The following is a 19,928-nucleotide window of genomic DNA, read 5'->3' as shown; positions in this document are numbered from 1 at the left end:
TGTCAATCTCCCTCGGCCTGGGGCTCCATGCATGATCTCACCTCGTGGAGTTGCAATGATCATGAGAACGGTGAGGAATCAGCCCAGAACTACACGGGAGGATCTTGTCAATGGTCTCAAGGCAGCTGGGACCATAGTCACCAAGAAAACAATTGGTAACACACTACGCCGTGAAGGACTGAAATCCTGCAGCACCCGCAAGGTCCCCCTGCTCAAGAAAGCACATATACATGCCCGTCTGAAGTTTGCCAATGAACATCTGAATGATTCAAAGGAGAACTGGGTGAAAGTGTTGTGGTCAGATGAGACCAAAATCGAGCTCTTTGGCATCAACTGCTCGCCGTGTTTGGAGGAGGAGGAATGCTGCCTATGACCCCAAGAACACCATCCCCACCGTCAAACATTGAGGTGGAAACATTATTACTTAGACCATTACTCCTGAGTGGCGCAGTGGTCTAAGGCACTGCATAGCAGTGCTAACTGTGCCACTAGAGATCCTGGTTCGAATCCAGGCTCTGTCGCAGCTGGCCGCGACCGGGAGACTCATGGGCGGCGCACAATTGGCCCAGCGTCGTCCAGGGTAGGGGAGGGAATGGCCGGCAGGGATGTAGCTCAGTTGATAGAGCATGGCGTTTGCAACGCCAGGGTTGTGGGTTCGATTCCCACGGGGGGCCAGTATAAAAATATATGTATTCACTAACTGTAAGTCGCTCTGGATAAGAGCGTCTGCTAAATGACTAAAATGTAAAATGTAAAATGATTATGCTTTGGGGGGTTTTTTCTGCTAAGGGGACAGAACAACTTCACCGCATCAAAGGGACGATGGATGGGGCCATGTACCGTCAAATCTTGGGTGAGAACCTCCTTCCCTCAGCCAGGGCATTGAAAATGGGTCGTGGATGGGTATTCCAGCATGACAATGACCCAAAAGACACGGCCAAGGCAACAAAGGAGTGGCTCAAGAAGAAGCACATTAAGGTCCTGGAGTGGCCTAGCCAGTCTCCAGACCTTTATCCCATAGAACATCTGTGGAGGGAGCTGAAGGTTCGAGTTGCCAAACGTCAGGCTCGAAACCTTAATGACTTGGAGAAGATCTGCAAAGAGGAGTGGGACAAAATCCCTCCTGAGATGTGTGCAAACCTGGTGGACAACTACAAGAAACTTCTGAACTCTGTGATTGCCAACAAGGGTTTTGCAACCAAGTACTAAGTCATGTTTTGCAGAGGGGTCAAATACTTATTTCCCTCATTAAAATGCAAATCAATTTATAACATTTTTGACATGCGTTTTTCTGGATTTTTTTGTTGTTATTCTGTCTCTCACTGTTCAAATAAACCTACCATTTAAAATTATAGACTGATCATGTCTTTGTCAGTGGGCAAATGTACAAAATCAGCAGGGGATCAAATACTTTTTTCCCTCACTGTATATGTGTGTCTCTGAGACCCCTTTCAGATTATTAACACACAGGGGTTATATGTGTGTCTGTGAGACCCCTTCAGATTATTAACACACAGTATCACAGACAAACAGTTGACTGACAGGACCTAGTCTCATGCCCCGTGGGAGCGACTGCCTTGGTAACACTGTGTGACATGACAACGCTGTCGTAATTGCAATTGGAGATGGAAACTCTTGTGACGTGTGTGTGTACGTTTGCATATGGTTGTGTGTGTGTGTGTGAGACACTTCCAGACTCGGTTCGATGACTGTGTGTCACCAGCGAGAATACACACTCCCACGGGTCATGCACAGCTAAATTGGGCTGAGAAGATGTGACTAGAAAACTAAGCAGTCCCTAGAGAGGGAGAAACTATCATGCAGATTCACACGCTCACTCTCTCTGGCACACACACACACACACACACACAAAGGTGAACACAAGGCGGTCACCAACGTGTGTGTTTCCTGCAGATGGGTCTAGAAGGGCAGCAGCAGGAGTATGTACGTCTGGAGGAAAACCCTTTCAGTTCAGAACAGAAGTGGATGGCCGTCCGCTGTGTCCACCGCACTCAGCAGGTCAGCCCAGAGCACCAACATCCTTATGCCTTTCCACATTCACTGCACTGTCTCCTCTATGTAACATGTACACACGCAAAGAGCCATTATATCTGTAGTAGTGTTGTCCTATGAGGTTCAGTGCAATGAGTGTATCATGGTGTTTTCTCTTCTTGGTGATGTGTTGTTACCTCAGGACCAGCCAGGTGTGTATTACATGAAGGGGGCTTATGAGCAGGTCATCCGCTTCTGTAGCTACTATCACAGCAGAGGTGCAACACTACCTCTCAACCACCAGCAGAGGGAGCTCTACCAGCAGCAGAAGAGTTACATGGGATCCTCGGGCCTCAGAGGTAAAGTGGGGTTGGAGTTGCAAGTGGCCAGTGTCATTGGCCCGATTCCAAGTAAAGCCCTATTTTCGCTAAAGTAACAACAACTTAATCTTCTGTGTTGTTTTCCGCCGCAGTTCTGGCGTTTGCGTCGGGTTCGGAGATGGGCAACCTGTCGTTCCTGGGCCTGGTGGGCATCATCGATCCGCCCAGGTCAGGGGTCAAAGAGGCTGTGGGAACTCTCATTAGCTCAGGAGTGGCCATCAAGATGATCACTGGAGACTCCCAGGAGACCGCTGTGTCCATAGGTGAGGACCACTTTGTTTTCCTGTCTATCTACATCTCTCTCTCCCTTTTGTAACTTGTAATCTCCCTTTTGTAACTTGTAATCTCCCTTTTGTAACTTGTAATCTCCGTTTTATAATCTCCCTCTTGTAACTTGTAATATCCCTCTTGTAATTTGTAATCTCCCTCTTGTAACTTGTAATCCCTCTCTTCTAACCTCCGAGAGAAGTTTCTGCATAAAATATATGATGAAATGGGGATGCAATGTCTGACCGTGTGTGTGTGTATGTGTGTCCTTGTGTGTCCTCAGCGGGCCGTCTGGGAATCTACACCAAGGGCTCTCAGTCTCTGTCTGGAGAGGAGGTGGACCAGATGGACCTCCAACAGCTGTCTCAGATAGTGCCCAGGGTAGGAACATATCAACACACACAGGCTCTAATACACCGTGACTCTTTCTCTGACTCACACACAATCCTTTAAATAGTACAGAGTGTATCGTCTTCACATAGTAGTTGTCCTAAGTGGACAAATAAAGTTGTTTTGAATTAAATTGAATGTAGAGGCGAAAGAAACACTGCTTAGGCGAGGTGCTGGCTAGCGGAGTAGAACACACACAAAAAAAGGAAAGTATATAGATATTTTTAGTGTTTTAGGGGGTAGATCAGCTTTAATATTGCAGATAGATTGAAGCTTCCATTAATGTAATTGTCTGCATCTCTTCAAATCCCCCATATATTTTGTTTGCAAATATATATACATACATATAAATACAAAAAAAATATATATATATATATATGTATGGCTAGTATTAATATACCCTGATGAAGACAGCTTGTCGGTCGAAACGTTGGTTATTAAATTATTGCATCTGAGCTCCTAGAGCAGGGTTCCCAACCTGCGGGCCGGTGGTTTTATTTGGCCCCCCAAGTTTTCTGAGCAAAAAAAACTAAAATAAAAAATAAGAATTGTTGCATTTTCATTGTAGAACATAACAAACTGTAAAAACACCAGGAAATCAGCTCCAATTGATTTTAATTTGGGAAATCTGTCCCCAAGTATTTCCACTCATAATAGAAAGATGTGATCATATACAAATGTAAGCAAGGTTTGAAATTATTATGTTTTAGTCCAATATTATATATGTTTGGGCTTCTTGCAGTCAATTTGCAGTCTACAAATTATTTGTAATCATGTTCCGGCCCCCCAACCATCCGCTCAAGAAATAAAACGTCCCCCGGCTGAGTCTAGTTGATGATCCCTGTCCTAGAGTGTGCGGCTCTCTTATTTTTATTTTATATCCTTTTTTTATTGAATTGAATACCTTTATTATGTTCACATACAGAGAAACCCTCACGCTGCTCTTGCTGTTATCACTTATTTATATTGAAGCTCACATGTCAGCCTCTTGGCCTTCGTCAGAGCTTTTATTAAATGTTTGTTATCAAGCTGTAAAACACTCCAACACAGGGCTGTGTTAACAGGGTGATGTCTACCAGGGCTGTGTTAACAGGGTGATGTCTAACAGGGCTGTGTTAACGGGGTGATGTCTAACAGGGCTGGGTTAACAGGGTGATGTCTAACGGGGTGATGTCTAACAGGGTTGGGTTAATGGGGTGATGTCTAACGGGGTGATGTCTAACGGGGTGATGTCTAACGGGGTGATGTCTAACGGGGTGATGTCTAACGGGGTGATGTCTAACAGGGCTGGGTTAACGGGGTGATGTCTAACAGGGCTGGGTTAACGGGGTGATGTCTAACGGGGTGATGTCTAACGGGGTGATGTCTAACGGGGTGATGTCTAACGGGGTGATGTCTAACGGGGTGATGTCTAACAGGGCTGGGTTAACGTGGTGATGTCTAACAGGGCTGGGTTAACGGGGTGATGTCTAACAGGGTGATGTCTAACAGGGCTGGGTTAACGGGGTGATGTCTAACGGGGTGATGTCTAACGGGGTGATGTCTAACGGGGTGATGTCTAACGGGGTGATGTCTAACGGGGTGATGTCTAACGGGGTGATGTCTAACGGGGTGATGTCTAACGGGGTGATGTCTAACGGGGTGATGTCTAACGGGGTGATGTCTAACAGGGCTGGGTTAACGGGGTGATGTCTAACAGGGCTGGGTTAACGGGGTGATGTCTAACAGGGCTGGGTTAACGGGGTGATGTCTAACGGGGTGATGTCTAACGGGGTGATGTCTAACAGGGTGATGTCTAACAGGGCTGGGTTAACGGGGTGATGTCTAACAGGGCTGGGTTAACGGGGTGATGTCTAACAGGGTGATGTCTAACAGGGCTGGGTTAACGGGGTGATGTCTAACAGGGCTGGGTTAACGGGGTGATGTCTAACGGGGTGATGTCTAACGGGGTGATGTCTAACGGGGTGATGTCTAACAGGGTGATGTCTAACAGGGCTGGGTTAACAGGGTGATGTCTAACAGGGCTGTGTTAACAGGGTGATGTCTAACAGGGCTGGGTTAACAGGGTGATGTCTAACAGGGCTGGGTTAACGGGGTGATGTCTAACGGGGTGATGTCTAACGGGGTGATGTCTAACGGGGTGATGTCTAACGGGGTGATGTCTAACAGGGCTGGGTTAACGGGGTGATGTCTAACAGGGTGATGTCTAACAGGGCTGGGTTAACGGGGTGATGTCTAACGGGGTGATGTCTAACGGGGTGATGTCTAACGGGGTGATGTCTAACGGGGTGATGTCTAACAGGGCTGGGTTAACGGGGTGATGTCTAACAGGGCTGGGTTAACGGGGTGATGTCTAACAGGGCTGGGTTAACGGGGTGATGTCTAACGGGGTGATGTCTAACGGGGTGATGTCTAACGGGGTGATGTCTAACGGGGTGATGTCTAACAGGGTGATGTCTAACAGGGCTGGGTTAACGGGGTGATGTCTAACAGGGCTGGGTTAACGGGGTGATGTCTAACAGGGTGATGTCTAACAGGGCTGGGTTAACGGGGTGATGTCTAACGGGGTGATGTCTAACGGGGTGATGTCTAACGGGGTGATGTCTAACGGGGTGATGTCTAACGGGGTGATGTCTAACGGGGTGATGTCTAACGGGGTGATGTCTAACAGGGCTGGGTTAACGGGGTGATGTCTAACAGGGCTGGGTTAACGGGGTGATGTCTAACAGGGCTGGGTTAACGGGGTGATGTCTAACGGGGTGATGTCTAACGGGGTGATGTCTAACGGGGTGATGTCTAACAGGGTGATGTCTAACAGGGCTGGGTTAACAGGGTGATGTCTAACAGGGCTGTGTTAACAGGGTGATGTCTAACAGGGCTGGGTTAACAGGGTGATGTCTAACAGGGCTGGGTTAACGGGGTGATGTCTAACGGGGTGATGTCTAACGGGGCTAGGTTAACAGGGTGATGTCTAACAGGGCTGGGTTAACGGGGTGATGTCTAACAGGGCTGAGTTAACAGGGTGATGTCTCTGCCTCCTCCAGATAGTGGTGTTCTACCGGGCCAGCCCCAGACACAAGCTGAAGATAGTCAAGGTGAGTGGCCCCGGCCAAGTGTCAGCCAGCTGGCATGAGATGACGTGTGAGTGCCCGTTCTGCGTAGGCAGCGCCTGGCCTGGCAGCATGTGGCTCCAAAGGCCTGGGAAGTCTCTGGCAACTCCCACCACAATTTGTCACATTCAGTCACGGGGAAGTGTCCTACAGTATACCTAGTGGTTTTCCAGTCACTAGTGTTACGAGTGCTAGAGAAGAAAATCACACAATTATTAGAAAATCCACTCCATAAAATAGCCAATTTCAACCTTTAATCTCAAGGAATGACTTCAATCAAGATCAAGGAACTTGATTCATTAACTAAAAACAGTTTGTGTTCTTTCAGGAGTTTTCAATTCATGACTATAATTTGGATGTATTACAAGGATTGACTGTTCTATCTCCTCGCTCCCTCTCTCATTCCAGTCTCTCCAGAACATTGGTGCCGTGGTGGCGATGACAGGTGATGGTGTGAATGATGCTGTAGCGCTGAAAGCAGCAGACATCGGCGTTGCCATGGGCCAGACGGGCACTGACGTGTGTAAAGAGGCAGCAGACATGATCCTAGTGGACGATGACTTCCAGACCATCTTGTGAGGAAACTTTAAACAGTTTGCAGTAACACTTGATATATAAAGTGTTACCCAGTTAGTAAACTCAATGGGCCTTCAAAGCCATCATGGTTTCTAGAAATGTGTATTTGCTAGGATACCAAAATGAGTTAATAATTCTGTCATAATGTTTCGTCCGTTAGGTCTGCCATCGAGGAAGGGAAAGGAATTTACAACAACATAAAAAACTTTGTCCGCTTCCAGCTGAGCACGTGAGTGGTGGAGAGCTAACTTTTTGATAAATAGATTCTTGTCAATATTATTAAATTGGCATTATTGTGTTTCCTAGGAGCATCGCAGCGCTCACCCTCATCTCCCTGGCAACGCTGATGAACTTCCCCAACCCTCTGAATGCCATGCAGATCCTGTGGATCAACATCATCATGGACGGACCTCCCGCTCAGAGGTGACACCCCACAAAGCATTATGGGAACTGTAGTCTTTTGTCATGGCAATGGTCTGCTTTCAGTTTCACAAGATTGTATATAATAATAATTATATTATTATTATAATCATTTTAAGAATTTGGTGTCATTTAAGAACTTAGTGGGTGCTTATGTTTGTCTTGTTTCACACATGTACAAGTTTGTATTATACGCTTGTGTGAAATGGAAATGCATTTTTTGCATATCCCAACCATGGGACAGTGGGATCACGGCCAGGGTCAGCCATTATCAACGTTGACCCTGGAGCAATTAGGGCACATCGACATATTTTTTCACCTTGTCAGCTCGGGGACTCGAACTAGCGAGCTTTCGCTTACTGGGCCAAATCTCTAACTACTAGGCTACCTGCCGCTTTTATATTTAAATCCACCAAATTTAAAGTTGCAATTACTGATGCTTTGTGTAAAAAATAGTTCATGGTAATTACCGTAGATGGAAATCCATGTAATCCTCTGTCATCCTTAGTCTGGGAGTGGAGCCAGTGGATAAGGATGTGATCCGGAAGCCTCCAAGAAACGTGCGGGACAGCATCCTCACACGCGGTCTGCTCGTCAAGGTGCTGGTGTCGGCACTCGTCATCGTATGCGGCACCCTGTTCGTCTTCTGGAGAGAGGCAAGTAGTAATCATAGTAGTGTTCTTCATCATTCACCAGCATGACCAAACTTCTGTAAAATCAATATTATTACTGGTCTGTTATAATCAGACTGTGTATTGCGTTTTGTTTTTGTGTTCATAAGATATATTTGTTGTTTGTTTATTGGTCTACTATTTACTGTAATTTCGTTGTCTACTATGTACTGTAATTAAGTGGTCTACTATGTACTGTAATTACCTGGTCTACTATGTACTGTAACTATGTGGTTTCTTGATTTGCTTTTGATGTTGGACATGTGGGTTGAGAGTAAAGTCATAAATCCATGAGCCCAGAAAAGAAAATCCCAATGATCATTTTTAATAGTGAATCGAAGCCAATCCCTACCTATTTCCTGTATCAGTTGACTCATATTTCCATCAATGTGTTTGTATCTCATCCTCTCAGCTTCAGGACAACCTGATCACTCCCAGAGACACCACCATGACCTTCACCTGCTTTGTGTTCTTCGACATGTTCAACGCACTCAGCTCACGCTCACAGGTGGGTACACTGCTGTGCCCTACACAAGGATGAAGGATCTGAAAGATTAGTGGGCAGAAACATGTCACCTAGGATCTGTTGTTGATTCATATGCTTGATGATGACTTTCTCTGTTTCTCTCTTTATCCATCTCTCTGTCAGACTCGTATGGTCCATGAGATGGGCCTGTGCAGTAACAAGATGTTCTGCTACGCGGTGCTGGGTTCCATCATGGGCCAGCTGGCGGTCATCTACTTCCCTCCACTGCAGAGTGTCTTCCAGACAGAGAGCCTCAGCATCTTTGGTAAGAAAGACATGTTAGCCCATTGAGCTAAAGATTAAACCTAAGCCTTCAGGGCCCATATTCATAAAGCGTCTCAGAATAGTTCTGATCTAGGATCAGTTTAGCCTTTTAGATCATAATAATAATTTGAGGGGTGCTTATATTTGTCCTGTTACACAGTGTGAAATGGAAATGTGTTTTTTGCATATCCCAACTCCCCATGAGACATCCACAGGGAGGGCGATCACGGCCAAGGTCACCATTGTACAGCGCCCCCGGGAGCAATTAGTTAAGTACCTTGCTCAAGGGCACAGCGACAGATTTTTCACCTTGTCGACTCCGGTATTCAAACCCTCGACCTTTCGGTCACCGGCCCTGCGTTCTAACCTCTAGGCTACCTGCCGCCCTAATGAATGGACAGGGCTGGGGGACCTGATCCTATGTTCTAACCTCTAGGCTACCTGCCGCCCTAATGAATGGACGGGGGTGGGGGACCTGATTCTGTGTTCTAACCTCTAGGCTACCTGCCGCCCTAATGAATGGACGGGGGTGGGGGACCTGATCCTGTGTTCTAACCTCTAGGCTACCTGCCGCCCTAATGAATGGACGGGGGTGGGGGACCTGATCCTATGTTCTAACCTCTAGGCTACCTGCCGCCCTAATGAATGGACGGGGGTGTGGGACCTGATCCTGTGTTCTAACCTCTAGGCTACCTGCCGCCCTAATGAATGGACGGGGGTGGGGGACCTGATCCTGTGTTCTAACCTCTAGGCTACCTGCCGCCCTAATGAATGGACGGGGGTGGGGGACCTGATCCTGTGTTCTAACCTCTAGGCTACCTGCCGCCCTAATGAATGGACGGGGGGGGTGGGGGACCTGATCCTGTGTTCTAACCTCTAGGCTACCTGCCGCCCTAATGAATGGACGGGGGTGGGGGACCTGATCCTATGTTCTAACCTCTAGGCTACCTGCCGCCCTAATGAATGGACGGGGGTGTGGGACCTGATCCTGTGTTCTAACCTCTAGGCTACCTGCCGCCCTAATGAATGGACGGGGGTGGGGGACCTGATCCTATGTTCTAACCTCTAGGCTACCTGCCGCCCTAATGAATGGACGGGGGTGGGGGACCTGATCCTGTGTTCTAACCTCTAGGCTACCTGCCGCCCTAATGAATGGACGGGGGTGTGGGACCTGATCCTATGTTCTAACCTCTAGGCTACCTGCCGCCCTAATGAATGGACGGGGGTGGGGGACCTGATCCTGTGTTCTAACCTCTAGGCTACCTGCCGCCCTAATGAATGGACGGGGGTGTGGGACCTGATCCTATGTTCTAACCTCTAGGCTACCTGCCGCCCTAATGAATGGACGGGGGTGGGGGACCTGATCCTACGTCAGCTCTCCTGTTCTGAGACAGGCCCTGGTCTGTTAGTGATGGGGGTGACAGTTTATATGTGCTGTAGTAACATTCCGTCCCTTATTCCCTTCCAGACCTGCTGTTCCTGGTGGGCCTCACGTCCTCTGTCTGCGTGGTCTCTGAGGCCATAAAGTGGATCGAGAGGTGGAGAGGAGTGAGGGAGAGGAGAACCACAGTGGCTGAAGAAGACTCCTTCCACGATGTATGACGCACATTGCGTTCTGTGTAACGGAGTAGATAGGGGCGAGGAGGGGGCAGGGCTGGGTTGTTTGTTGGGGGGGGGGGGGGGTACATGCAGATGGGATGCAATGGTTATTTGGTCTGAACACAGGGACTGGAGAGGAAACTCAAACAGTCATTGTCCCTCGCTGGCATTCACTGTTCAGTCATGGATTGGAAGTGGGCGAAGAGGATCTCACCCCTACAGTGCCCCCCTGCCCTCCCCAGTGAGAAGCGTTGGCGTGCTGCTTTGAGTCTGAACCATCCTCCTGGAACTCAGGAGGGGCTTTATTTATGAGACATTGTAACTGTTGTTCATATGGCAACTATTCATGTCTATGGTGTCATGATCTGAGAGGACAATGTCACTGCTCGTAGATCAGCTACTCATGTCTAGGTGTTAAGACCAATTAATGACAGCATCATTGTTTGTAGAGCAACTTCATGTCTTGGGGTTCATGAACATAAAATGAATTTTGTAACGGTTCTTTTCTTATCTCTCATCACCTTGTTTGGAGTGCAGGTAGCTGACCATAGCTTTGTGGAAGTCTAGAGATGTTACTTTCATGCATTCCAGCTTTTCATGCTCGTAGCAATCTCACCATCAACTAAGGCTTGATAATTGTGAGCATACTTTTGTTTTGTTTTGATATAGACTTTAGGAAGAGTTGACCACTAAACCTTGTGATTTTGGTGGTTGAAAATAATTAATTTTCTTCAAAAGATAGATCTAAGTTTTGTTTGGTTTTTCTCACAGAGGAGGACAGATGGCCTTCATTGATACCACTCTGACTGTCTATTTAGTTGTCCCTGGAGGCACTCTGTGTTTTGGACCATCACAACGCAGTTTCTTTTTCCAGTGAGCAAGCAGTACTAAACAGTTAATTTTCTCCCAGTCCCCAGCCACTGTCTGTCGCCCCAACATCCTTCACTTCCCCTTTATCTAACCTACATTATCTTTTCCATTTTGGGAATTAACTGTTTGCCTGGAATGAAAGGCACAGAGATATTTTGTCCAGTGCTGTCAAACATTGTAATGTGTTTAATATTTATTTTCACACTATGAGGTTGGAATAATACTGTGAAATTGTGAAAATTATGATAATGCCCTTTTAGTGTAAGATCTGTTTGAAAATGCCACCTGAAATGTCAGCCTGTTTTGGTGGGATGGAGTTTTGGCCTGCCTGGTGACATGCCAATAACAGCTGGTTTTCAGTTTCCCCCTCCCCCCTCAGACCACTCCTAGACAGTCCTAGCTACATTTTTGCTTGAGGAAATTGCTCTTGCTAAGAAGCTATTTTTGTTTCTTTTTGATCATTTTTTGATTGAAGACAGTCACAGTAAAGTACTTAATTGTTACCCAGAAATGATTTGATATTGAGATCAAAACGGCTGCATTGGGCCTTTTAATATTCTGCCTCTATTTTACACACTGTAATTTAAATGCTAATATTTATCTCCATGACAACAATTTACTGTACATGCACTGTTCATACATGTTGCTTGTGTTTTGGGTCAAAAGTGGCCATTTTAAGCACATTTTTCTCTTCATGCTCTTTCCAGGAGCCTCTGAGGCCTTGTTTTGGTACAGCTAGACATTCCTGGGTTGTATTTCACAATGCAGAATCAATCAATTAACAAGCTTGTTTTGATAATCATTTACATTAGATATAATCGAATTCCCAGGTTTATAAAGACTGGTTCAGTTGATTATGGGTTATTTACATTTTAGTTATTTGAGTATTGAGTCATACCCATTCCAGGTTTATTTCTTTATGAACCAGGAGATGAAGTTGTTTCAGAATTTTTAGGACAGGTACCTAATTCATTGATGTTGCTTTCTGAATTAGTTTTTGTCTGTGCTATGGATAAGGCAACATAAGTCCTGTACCTACAGCAGCACCTAGCGGGTATAGGCTAACATCGACAGCTCTTTCTATTAGTCTGGGTCTTTATTTTCCAAGAGATTATGCTCTCTGCTTTGGTCCATTTGACAGGCCAAATCAGCTACGATTTGTTTTTATTGTTTTTTATTTTATTTATGATTTGTTTTGTGTGTTGCACAGCTGAAGTCAGTACTCTGTTGTGTTGGTATGAGAATAAATCTGTACATTAATGAAAATGTATATATATTTTTAAAGTGTGTTTTAACTGGGTGAAGGGTTTGTGTCATACGTTTTCAGCGTCACTGACACACAATTCTGAAAATCTCATTTTTGCTCAGATTGAGCTAAAAACTACAATATCTAAGATTTATTCAGTTTAAGATTTCCATATAAAATATACTGCCATAGCAGAGTTGGACTTTATTGTGTATACCAAATAATTCTCAACAATAGCTGGTTTAAATGTTATTTTTCATTTTTATTATAAAATGAAGATAAAATATTTCCAGTGCAGCAGTAATGTAATTGTAATAATACATGGGATTTATATAGCTATTTTCAAAGACCAAAATACGCTTTACAGTAGAGAGCAAAGAAATAAGTCAAACTTAACTTTTTTATATATGTGTATATTATACATTTTTCAGTCTTATCATTTATAAAATCTACATCTATCATTTATAAACTTATTTTATAGTTAATGCTAAAAACAATGTCAATGACAGTCATCGACGGTACACAAATAAGAGGCAAGTCTGGTCGGGGATGGGTGAAGGAAGACACAGATGAGGCCGGACACAGCTCAAAGTGGACTGGGACACACCAAGGGTCTCCAAAAACACCTCAAGCTGCACTGACCTTGGAGCCTAAGGAACAGAGAATGAGAATACATTTTCAGAATCAACAGCAGTATGTTTGAATGTACTGTATACTATATCATACACATGTATACATACCCGATCCTAATTTGCATAATTGACCATGTGCATGTAATTGAGATGGAGGCTGTAGGAGAGAGGGAGAGAGGAATAAAGTCATGGGAGAGACAAACATTTTGTAAAAAACACCCTACATTTACATCCCGCCCTGAATGTAAGCCAGGGCGGGATCAGCCAGCGGCGGCTTCATTTGCAGTCTGGACGGGAAGGGGTGAACATCTCCTGCTCTGACTGCAGCGCGAGGACTGGGCCGCCTGTGAGTGCTTTGGGAAGAGTAAGAACTATACGTGCTTTCACGTCAGTCTCCAATAACACCAGAAAAAGACGCTAGATTTGTCGCTAGTCGCTTATTTGAAAATGTGTCGCTAGAGGGGTCTGAAAACTTGCTAAATATAGCGACAAAGTCGCTAAATTGGCAACACTGCTTCAGGCTGGAGAGGACCTGTTTGACAAGGGTTAGTAGTACACGCTAGTACACAGCGGTTGGCTGTGTTGATCTTTGATTGCGCTCGTTGTTGGAGCATTTCAAACTTTTTGTCGGTGTTGTCAGAGCCCCCATCTAAAATGGCATAAGGGTCAATGCCACAGACTTGCAGACTTCGTCCTCCAAAGCATAAAATCAAATCACATTTTATTGGTCACATACACGTTTAGCAGATGTTATTGCGGATGTAGCGAAATGCTTGTGTTTCTAGCTCCGACAGTGCAGTAATATCTAACAAGTAATCCCCTCCATGATTGATCCAAACGTGAGTTAAAATAAAGCAAGTAGTACAGATTACTACCATCGATGATCAGCTTGCTGTTTATGAGGTGAACATATTTTAAAAATGTTTACATTCTCCTCCATAATGCTGGTCAATCCCTGGACGCCCATGGTGTGCTCTGTCTGGGATGTGATGTCTTTCCAAGTGAAGAGTTTCAGTCACCGGGAGGGACAATATATAGGCCTGCTGAGTGACGCTAGCATCATTCCAATGGATGAGTTTCCCTTTACTTAAGTTTCACTTTCCATACTTCACCTCAGTTATATCTCCCTCATTATCTCTTTATGGTCACTTCACCTGATGGCCTAGTTTATGGGAATTGAAATGACAGTCATAAGGGTGGGAATATTTTATGTTATTTGCAACAAGGGTAACATTATGTTCAGCACTTATCTTATGAAGTCTAATGTAGTGCACAGGACTACAGGGCAACCTGCTTTAGAAAACCACACCTACCAATGCAATGTACAGTATGGAAACGGAAACTCCTATGCCAGTAATGCGCTAGTGGAGGAATGTATTATACAAACAGTATCTGACATGTGATCACTTATGACACAGTGTCCTTTTGATCTTATTTAGTAAGGAAACCTCCAGCAATATAGATAGGCTGATAAACTGCTGCACATTAAGGAAAACCAAACTGACGAGTACTAGCCTAAGGAATTTGCTTCGCGAGCATGTTGCCGGCCGCGTTGCAAAATAAATATATATATATATATTTCCAACTATAATGTGTCTCTAAGTTTTATATAATTGATGTTACCTCCTTGAAAATCACTAATTACAAAGATATACAAGGACCTTGAGCATTCCCTCCAGTGGCAAACTGTAATGCATACATTTTAGCATGCCATTGATAATTTGGTGTATAAATATAAAGTGTAATTGGAGTTACTCAATTTAAATGAAGGGAAATAACATTGTGAGCAAAATTATTAATCATATCACTTTAGTAAAATATTTTTAAAGGGTTAATTAATGACCTTAGATTTGAGCATATGTGGCCTCCATTTAAGAAAGTCCTCAATTACCTCAAATGTGTCATTGGTGTTACCACTGATGGCACAATGATATCACAATGGTAGTTGATTTAGAATGTGAATATGTACTCAAATACATACAAAAAAATACCATGCCCAAATGCCACAGCAATTCAAGAAAGACCCAAACATGCTGACCAAACCGTCTCCATGCATGCGTCTGTGTGCGCATATTGATTTTGTCTATCCCCACCAGACGCCTTCATGACACGCAGGTTAAAATACCAAAACCAACAGTGAACCAAGTGTATTATTTTTGGGACAGGTAGAAACACACATGAAACATTTATGGACATTTAGCTAGCTTGCTGTTGCTAGCTAATTTGTCCTGGGAGATAAACTGGGTTGTTATTTTACCTGAAATTCATATGGTGCATTTTTTTGCTGGACATTTGTATAATTTAGACACATTTTGAGTCGTACAAAATCGTGTGTTCTCTATTCCGACAATTAATCCACAGATAAAATGGGGAAACCTAGTTCGTTTTTTTAAAATTAATATTTCCTCGTTCATCTTTCTTCTTCTGTGGATTTTTATATGGAGGTTGGCAAACTTGATGATTGAGTTGGAGGCGTGCGTGGCCACGCAGTCATGGGTGAACAAGGAGGACAGGAGGGGGCTGAGCACGCAACCTTGTGGGGCCCCTGTGTTGACAAGGTTGCGTGCTCAGCCCCCTCCTGTACGCCCTGTTCACCCATGACTGCGTGGCCACGCACGCCTCCAACTCAATCATCAAGTTTGCAGACGACACAACAGTAGTAGGGCTGATTACCAACAACGACGAGACAACCTACAGGGAGGAGGTGAGGGCCCTGGCGGAGTGGTGCCAGGAAAATAACCTCTCCCTTAAAGTCAACAAAACGAAGGAGCTGATTGTGGACTTCAGGAAACAGCAGAGGGAGCACGCCCCCATCCACATCGATGGGACCGCAGTGGAGAAGGTGGAAAGCTTCAAGTTCCTCGGCGTACACCACTGACAATCTAAAATGGTCCACCCACACAGACAGTGTGGTAAAGAAGGTGCAACAGCGCCTCTTCAAGTTCGGCTTGGCCCCTAAGACCATCAGAAACTTTTACAGATGAACAATTGAGAGCATCCTGTCGGGCTGTATCACCGCCTGGTATGGCAACTGCACAGCCCGCAACCGCAGGGCTCTCCAGAGGGTGGTGCGGTCTACCCAACGCATCACCGGGTGCACACTGCCTGCCCTCCAGGACACCTACAGCACCCGATGTCACCGGAATGGCAAAAAGATAATCAAGGACATCAACCACCCGAGCCACAGCCTGTTCACCCCGCTATCATCCAGAAGGCGACGTCAGTACAGGTGCATCAAAGCTGGAACCGAGAGACTGAAAAACAGCTTCTGTCTTAAGGCCATCAGACTGTTAAATAGCCATCACTAGCCGGCTACCATCCGGTTACTCAACCTTGCACCTTAGAGGCTGCTGCCCTATATACATAGACATGGAATCACTGGCCACTTTAATAATGGAACACTAGTCACTTTAATAATGTTTATGTACTGCTTTACTCATCTCATATGTATTTACTGTATTCTATTCTACTGTATTTTAGTCAATGCCACTCTAACATTGCTCGTCCTAATATTTATATATTTCTTAATTCCATTATTTTACTTTTTGTGTATTGTTGTGAATTGTTAGATACTACTGCACTGTTGGAGCTAGGAACGCAAGCATTTCGCTACACCCACAATAACATCTGCTAAATATGTGTATGTGACCAATAAAATGTGATTTGATTTGAAGTGATCACATACCAGATACTGTTTGTATAATACATTCATCCACTAGAGCATTACTGGCATATTAGTTTTCATTTCCATACTGTACATTGCATTGGTAGGTGTGGTTTTCTAAAGCAGGTTGCCCTGTAGTCCTGTGCACTACATTAGACTGCATAAGATAAGTGCTGAACATAATGTTACCCTTGTTGCAAATGACAACACAAAATATTTCCACCCTTATGATGGTGAAGTATGGAAAGTGAAACTTAGGTAAAGGGAAACTCATCCATTGGAATGATGCTAGCCTCACTCAGTAAACCTATATATAGTCCCTCCCTGTGACTGAAACTCTTCACTAGGAAAGACATCCCCAGACAGAGCACACCATGGGCGTCCAGGGATTGACCAGCTTTATGGAGGAGAATGGAAACATTTTAAAAGATGTTCACCTCAGAAACAGCAAGCTGATCATAGATGGTAGTAATCTGTACTACTTGCTTTATTTTAACTCACGTTTGGATCAGAGTCATGGAGGGGATTACGATGCTTTTGAGGGTCAGGTCTGCAAGTTCTTTAAGGCTCTGAAAGACTGCGGCATTGACCCTTATGTCATTTTAGATGGGGGCTCTGACTACACCGACAAAAAGTTTGAAACTCTCAAAAAACGAGCTCAATCAAGGATCAACACAGCCAACAGCTTGTCCATGGGGCATCAGGTGAGTGGTGTACTACCAACCCTCATCAAAAATGTCTTCAAACAGGTCCTCTCCAGCCTGAAGGTCCCGTTCGCACAGTGCATTTGTGAAGCAGACCAAGAAATAGCCTCCCTGGCTCAAATGTGGAACTGTCCAGTGCTGTCCAATGACAGTGACTTTTATATCTTTGACATCCAGTCAGGATTTCTGCCCATCTCCCATTTTCACTGGCAGAAAGCATCTATGCACTGCGGGAGCTCTATAAGATCCATTCCCTGTAAGCAGTACACCACAACAAGCTTCTGCGGACACTTTAACATCAACAGACAGGTTCTCCCAGTCTTCGCCGCCGTAGCAGGAAACGACTACGTCAAGTTGCATAACATGGGCGTTTCCCTCAGGTGGGAAGACAGCTCGTCGATGGACGGAAGGTTTGCCCGCTTCGACGGCTTGCTGAATTGGCTGGCCCGCTTCCAGGGGCAGAAGGAGGCCTTGGACTCTGTGCTCAGGCTTATCTTTCGTGGTAACAACAGACAGAAAATGGATGCTGCCCGCCAGGGCCTCTCCCTGGGCATAGAAGAGTACCATCTTCCCCCTGGTTGCCTGGAGCGGTTCTTCAACGATGGAGTGGGACCAGGCCCCGGCCGTCTCGCAGAGCCTCTGAGGGTCCTTCCAGACTGGACCCTGCTGCCGTTGATGAAAGGTACTCTTCCCTCCCGCATGGTGGATGTGCTGCTGCTGAGGAGGGTGATGCACAGTGTTCAGGTGGAAGATCCCCGCTTGCCTAGTGGGAACAACACCTCACGGCCCATACGCCAGGTACTCTACGGGCTGCTGCTGGGTGGGAGGAGGACAGACCACAGCAGTCAGAGACCCCCAGTGGATGACGTGGAGGAGTATTACAGGGAAGGCAATAACCTGACCAGCAGCATGGTTGAAGCCATCCTGCCCAGTACTGCAGAACAGCTGCAGCTAGACACTCTGGATCAGGTATGTATACATGTCTATGATATAGTATACAGTACATTCAAACATACTGCTGTTGATTCTCAAATTGATTCTCATTCTCTTGCTCTGTTCCTTAGGCTCCAAGGTCAGTGCAGCTTGAGGTGTTTTTGGAGACACTTGGTGTGTCCCAGTCCACTTTGAGCGGTGTCCCGCCTCATTTGCGTCTTCCTGTGGCTGTCACCTGCTACTGGCTGAGGCACGCCCATCCCCCAATAGACCTGCCTCTCCTGCAGGCCCTGCTACTAGGATTGGTGTACGGAGAGCTCTGCAGACAGAGGAGGAGCCAAAGAGGTATGGCCCAGAGCATGAACAAGAAAACACACAATTTACAATTGATAAATATTGAAGGGTTTGAAGTGCAGCCAATGACTCCTCCCCTTTTTGTGTAACAGGGTTTCTGGAGGGACCAGTGTTGGAGAGGCTGAGAGGGCTGATTCAGAGAGGTGCAAGGAGCCTAGACCTGGGTGTGGCCCACGCCTACAGCCAATGGCAGTGCTGCCTGAGAGAAAGCCTTGACCTGAACCAACTGCTGTGCCTCCCGCTAGCCGAGCCTCAGTGTGCCTGGTAAGGTGTCCCTAAATCAACCCTAACCTCTCGACCAGTGGTATTCATTGACATTTTATTCTAGCCCAGCAGCAACACAACTAATTCAACCATCTTTTGTTTCCCTGGTGGTGTCTAGGCTGTACAGGGGCACTCTGGTGCACCAGCTTGTGACCAAACTGAGAGGGGGGTTAACCCCAGATTCTCTCCTGATGGGAGGCCCTTGCTCTGGGCAGCTGTATAGGGCCATGCTGGGAGCCATACTCAACTCCCATGATGCTCATGAGGCTGCTGTCATCCCCTTGGTGTCTGGGCCACGGCGGGCCACACCTCCATCCTTGTCACAGCCACTGGACGACCTGACATTCCGTCTACACATTCTGGCTCTGGAAGAAGATGATGATGATGGTGCTGCAGGAGGGAGGAAGGTCATGCCAGAGGATGATCTGGGTTGGACTTTGGTCACAGTGCAGACCCGCCACAAGAAAAAGGACAGATTCAACCGAGCTCGGAATCCAGAATTCTCCCGGAAGCAGGGGCGGATCGGCTGGGAGTAAGGAGGGGCCACAATATAACTGTTTAGTTATAGAGACGTTCTGCTCAACTCTTTCATATTTTGATTGTTCTTCTTTTATAACTTAATTTACATTGTTTTTAGCATGAACTATGTAGATTTTATTAATGATCAGATGGAAAAGGTTTTAATATATATATATAAATATAAAAAGTTATGATCAGTTTGACTGTTTTATTTCTTTGCTCTTTACTGTACTGTCTTTTGGTCTTTGAAGATAGCTATATAAATCCCATGTATTCTTACTATTACATTACTGCTGCACTGATGCTCAGGTTCAAGTCCGGGCCCTGGCTGGGCCACTCAAGGACATTCAAAGACTTGTCCTGAAGCCACTCCTGCGTTGGCTTGGCTGTGAGCTTAGGATCATTATCCTGTTGGAAGGTGAACCTTCACCCCAGTCTGAGGTCCTGAGTGCTCTGGAGCAGGTTTTCATCAAGGATCTCTCTGTACTTTGCTCCGTTCATCTTCCCCTCGCTGCTGACTAGTCTCCCAGTCCCTGCCGCTGAAAAA

The 19,928-nt window shown here is 45.7% G+C and overlaps 2 protein-coding genes and 1 long non-coding RNA gene across 3 annotated transcripts in view; 2 read left to right on the top strand and 1 right to left on the bottom strand.

Annotated features, from left to right (window-relative positions):
- Window positions 1-12,331, top strand: part of LOC311140842 (calcium-transporting ATPase type 2C member 1-like) — a 56,732-nt gene extending 44,401 nt beyond the window's left edge. Inside the window, exons 15-26 of the mRNA XM_084176106.1 lie at window positions 1,915-2,019; window positions 2,195-2,351; window positions 2,465-2,635; window positions 2,923-3,020; window positions 6,074-6,124; window positions 6,548-6,714; window positions 6,876-6,944; window positions 7,022-7,138; window positions 7,644-7,791; window positions 8,219-8,314; window positions 8,456-8,597; window positions 10,065-12,331. Coding sequence (XP_084032232.1) covers window positions 1,915-2,019; window positions 2,195-2,351; window positions 2,465-2,635; window positions 2,923-3,020; window positions 6,074-6,124; window positions 6,548-6,714; window positions 6,876-6,944; window positions 7,022-7,138; window positions 7,644-7,791; window positions 8,219-8,314; window positions 8,456-8,597; window positions 10,065-10,198 — 1,455 coding nt within the window. The 3' untranslated portion in view covers window positions 10,199-12,331. The remainder of the gene's footprint in view (window positions 1-1,914; window positions 2,020-2,194; window positions 2,352-2,464; window positions 2,636-2,922; window positions 3,021-6,073; window positions 6,125-6,547; window positions 6,715-6,875; window positions 6,945-7,021; window positions 7,139-7,643; window positions 7,792-8,218; window positions 8,315-8,455; window positions 8,598-10,064) is intronic.
- Window positions 12,332-12,873: 542 nt separating this feature from the next.
- On the bottom strand, window positions 12,874-13,934 carry LOC311140843. Its single transcript, XR_014614186.1, has 3 exons — window positions 13,872-13,934; window positions 13,052-13,100; window positions 12,874-12,961 (listed from the first exon to the last, which is right to left on the bottom strand). It is a non-coding gene; the product is annotated as an uncharacterized lncRNA (long non-coding RNA).
- A 3,046-nt stretch (window positions 13,935-16,980) lies between these two features.
- On the top strand, window positions 16,981-19,453 carry LOC311140153 (single-strand DNA endonuclease ASTE1-like). Its single transcript, XM_084175093.1, has 4 exons — window positions 16,981-18,280; window positions 18,376-18,589; window positions 18,691-18,862; window positions 18,981-19,453. The coding sequence occupies exons 1-4, from the start codon at window positions 16,982-16,984 to the stop codon at window positions 19,396-19,398; spliced, it is 2,103 nt and encodes a 700-aa protein (XP_084031219.1). The 5' UTR covers window position 16,981; the 3' UTR covers window positions 19,399-19,453.
- The last annotated feature ends 475 nt before the right edge of the window (window positions 19,454-19,928 follow it).

The sequence above is a fragment of the Coregonus lavaretus genome, assembly GCF_964263955.1.
Source record: "Coregonus lavaretus genome assembly, chromosome: 13".
In the NCBI taxonomy this organism is placed as follows: Eukaryota; Metazoa; Chordata; class Actinopteri; order Salmoniformes; family Salmonidae; genus Coregonus; species Coregonus lavaretus.
The sequence above is the reverse complement of the archived record's forward strand: the minus strand, read 5'-3'. Positions and strand labels throughout refer to the sequence as shown.

Bases quoted from the DNA above. Each gene is read 5' to 3' on its own strand.
- LOC311140153 (XM_084175093.1), top strand. From the start codon at position 16,982: ATGGGCGTCCAGGGATTGACCAGCTTTATGGAGGAGAATGGAAACATT. The intron at 18,281-18,375 runs GTATGTATACAT...TCTGTTCCTTAG, and splicing joins AGCTAGACACTCTGGATCAG to GCTCCAAGGTCAGTGCAGCT. The intron at 18,863-18,980 runs GTAAGGTGTCCC...GGTGGTGTCTAG, and splicing joins GCCGAGCCTCAGTGTGCCTG to GCTGTACAGGGGCACTCTGG.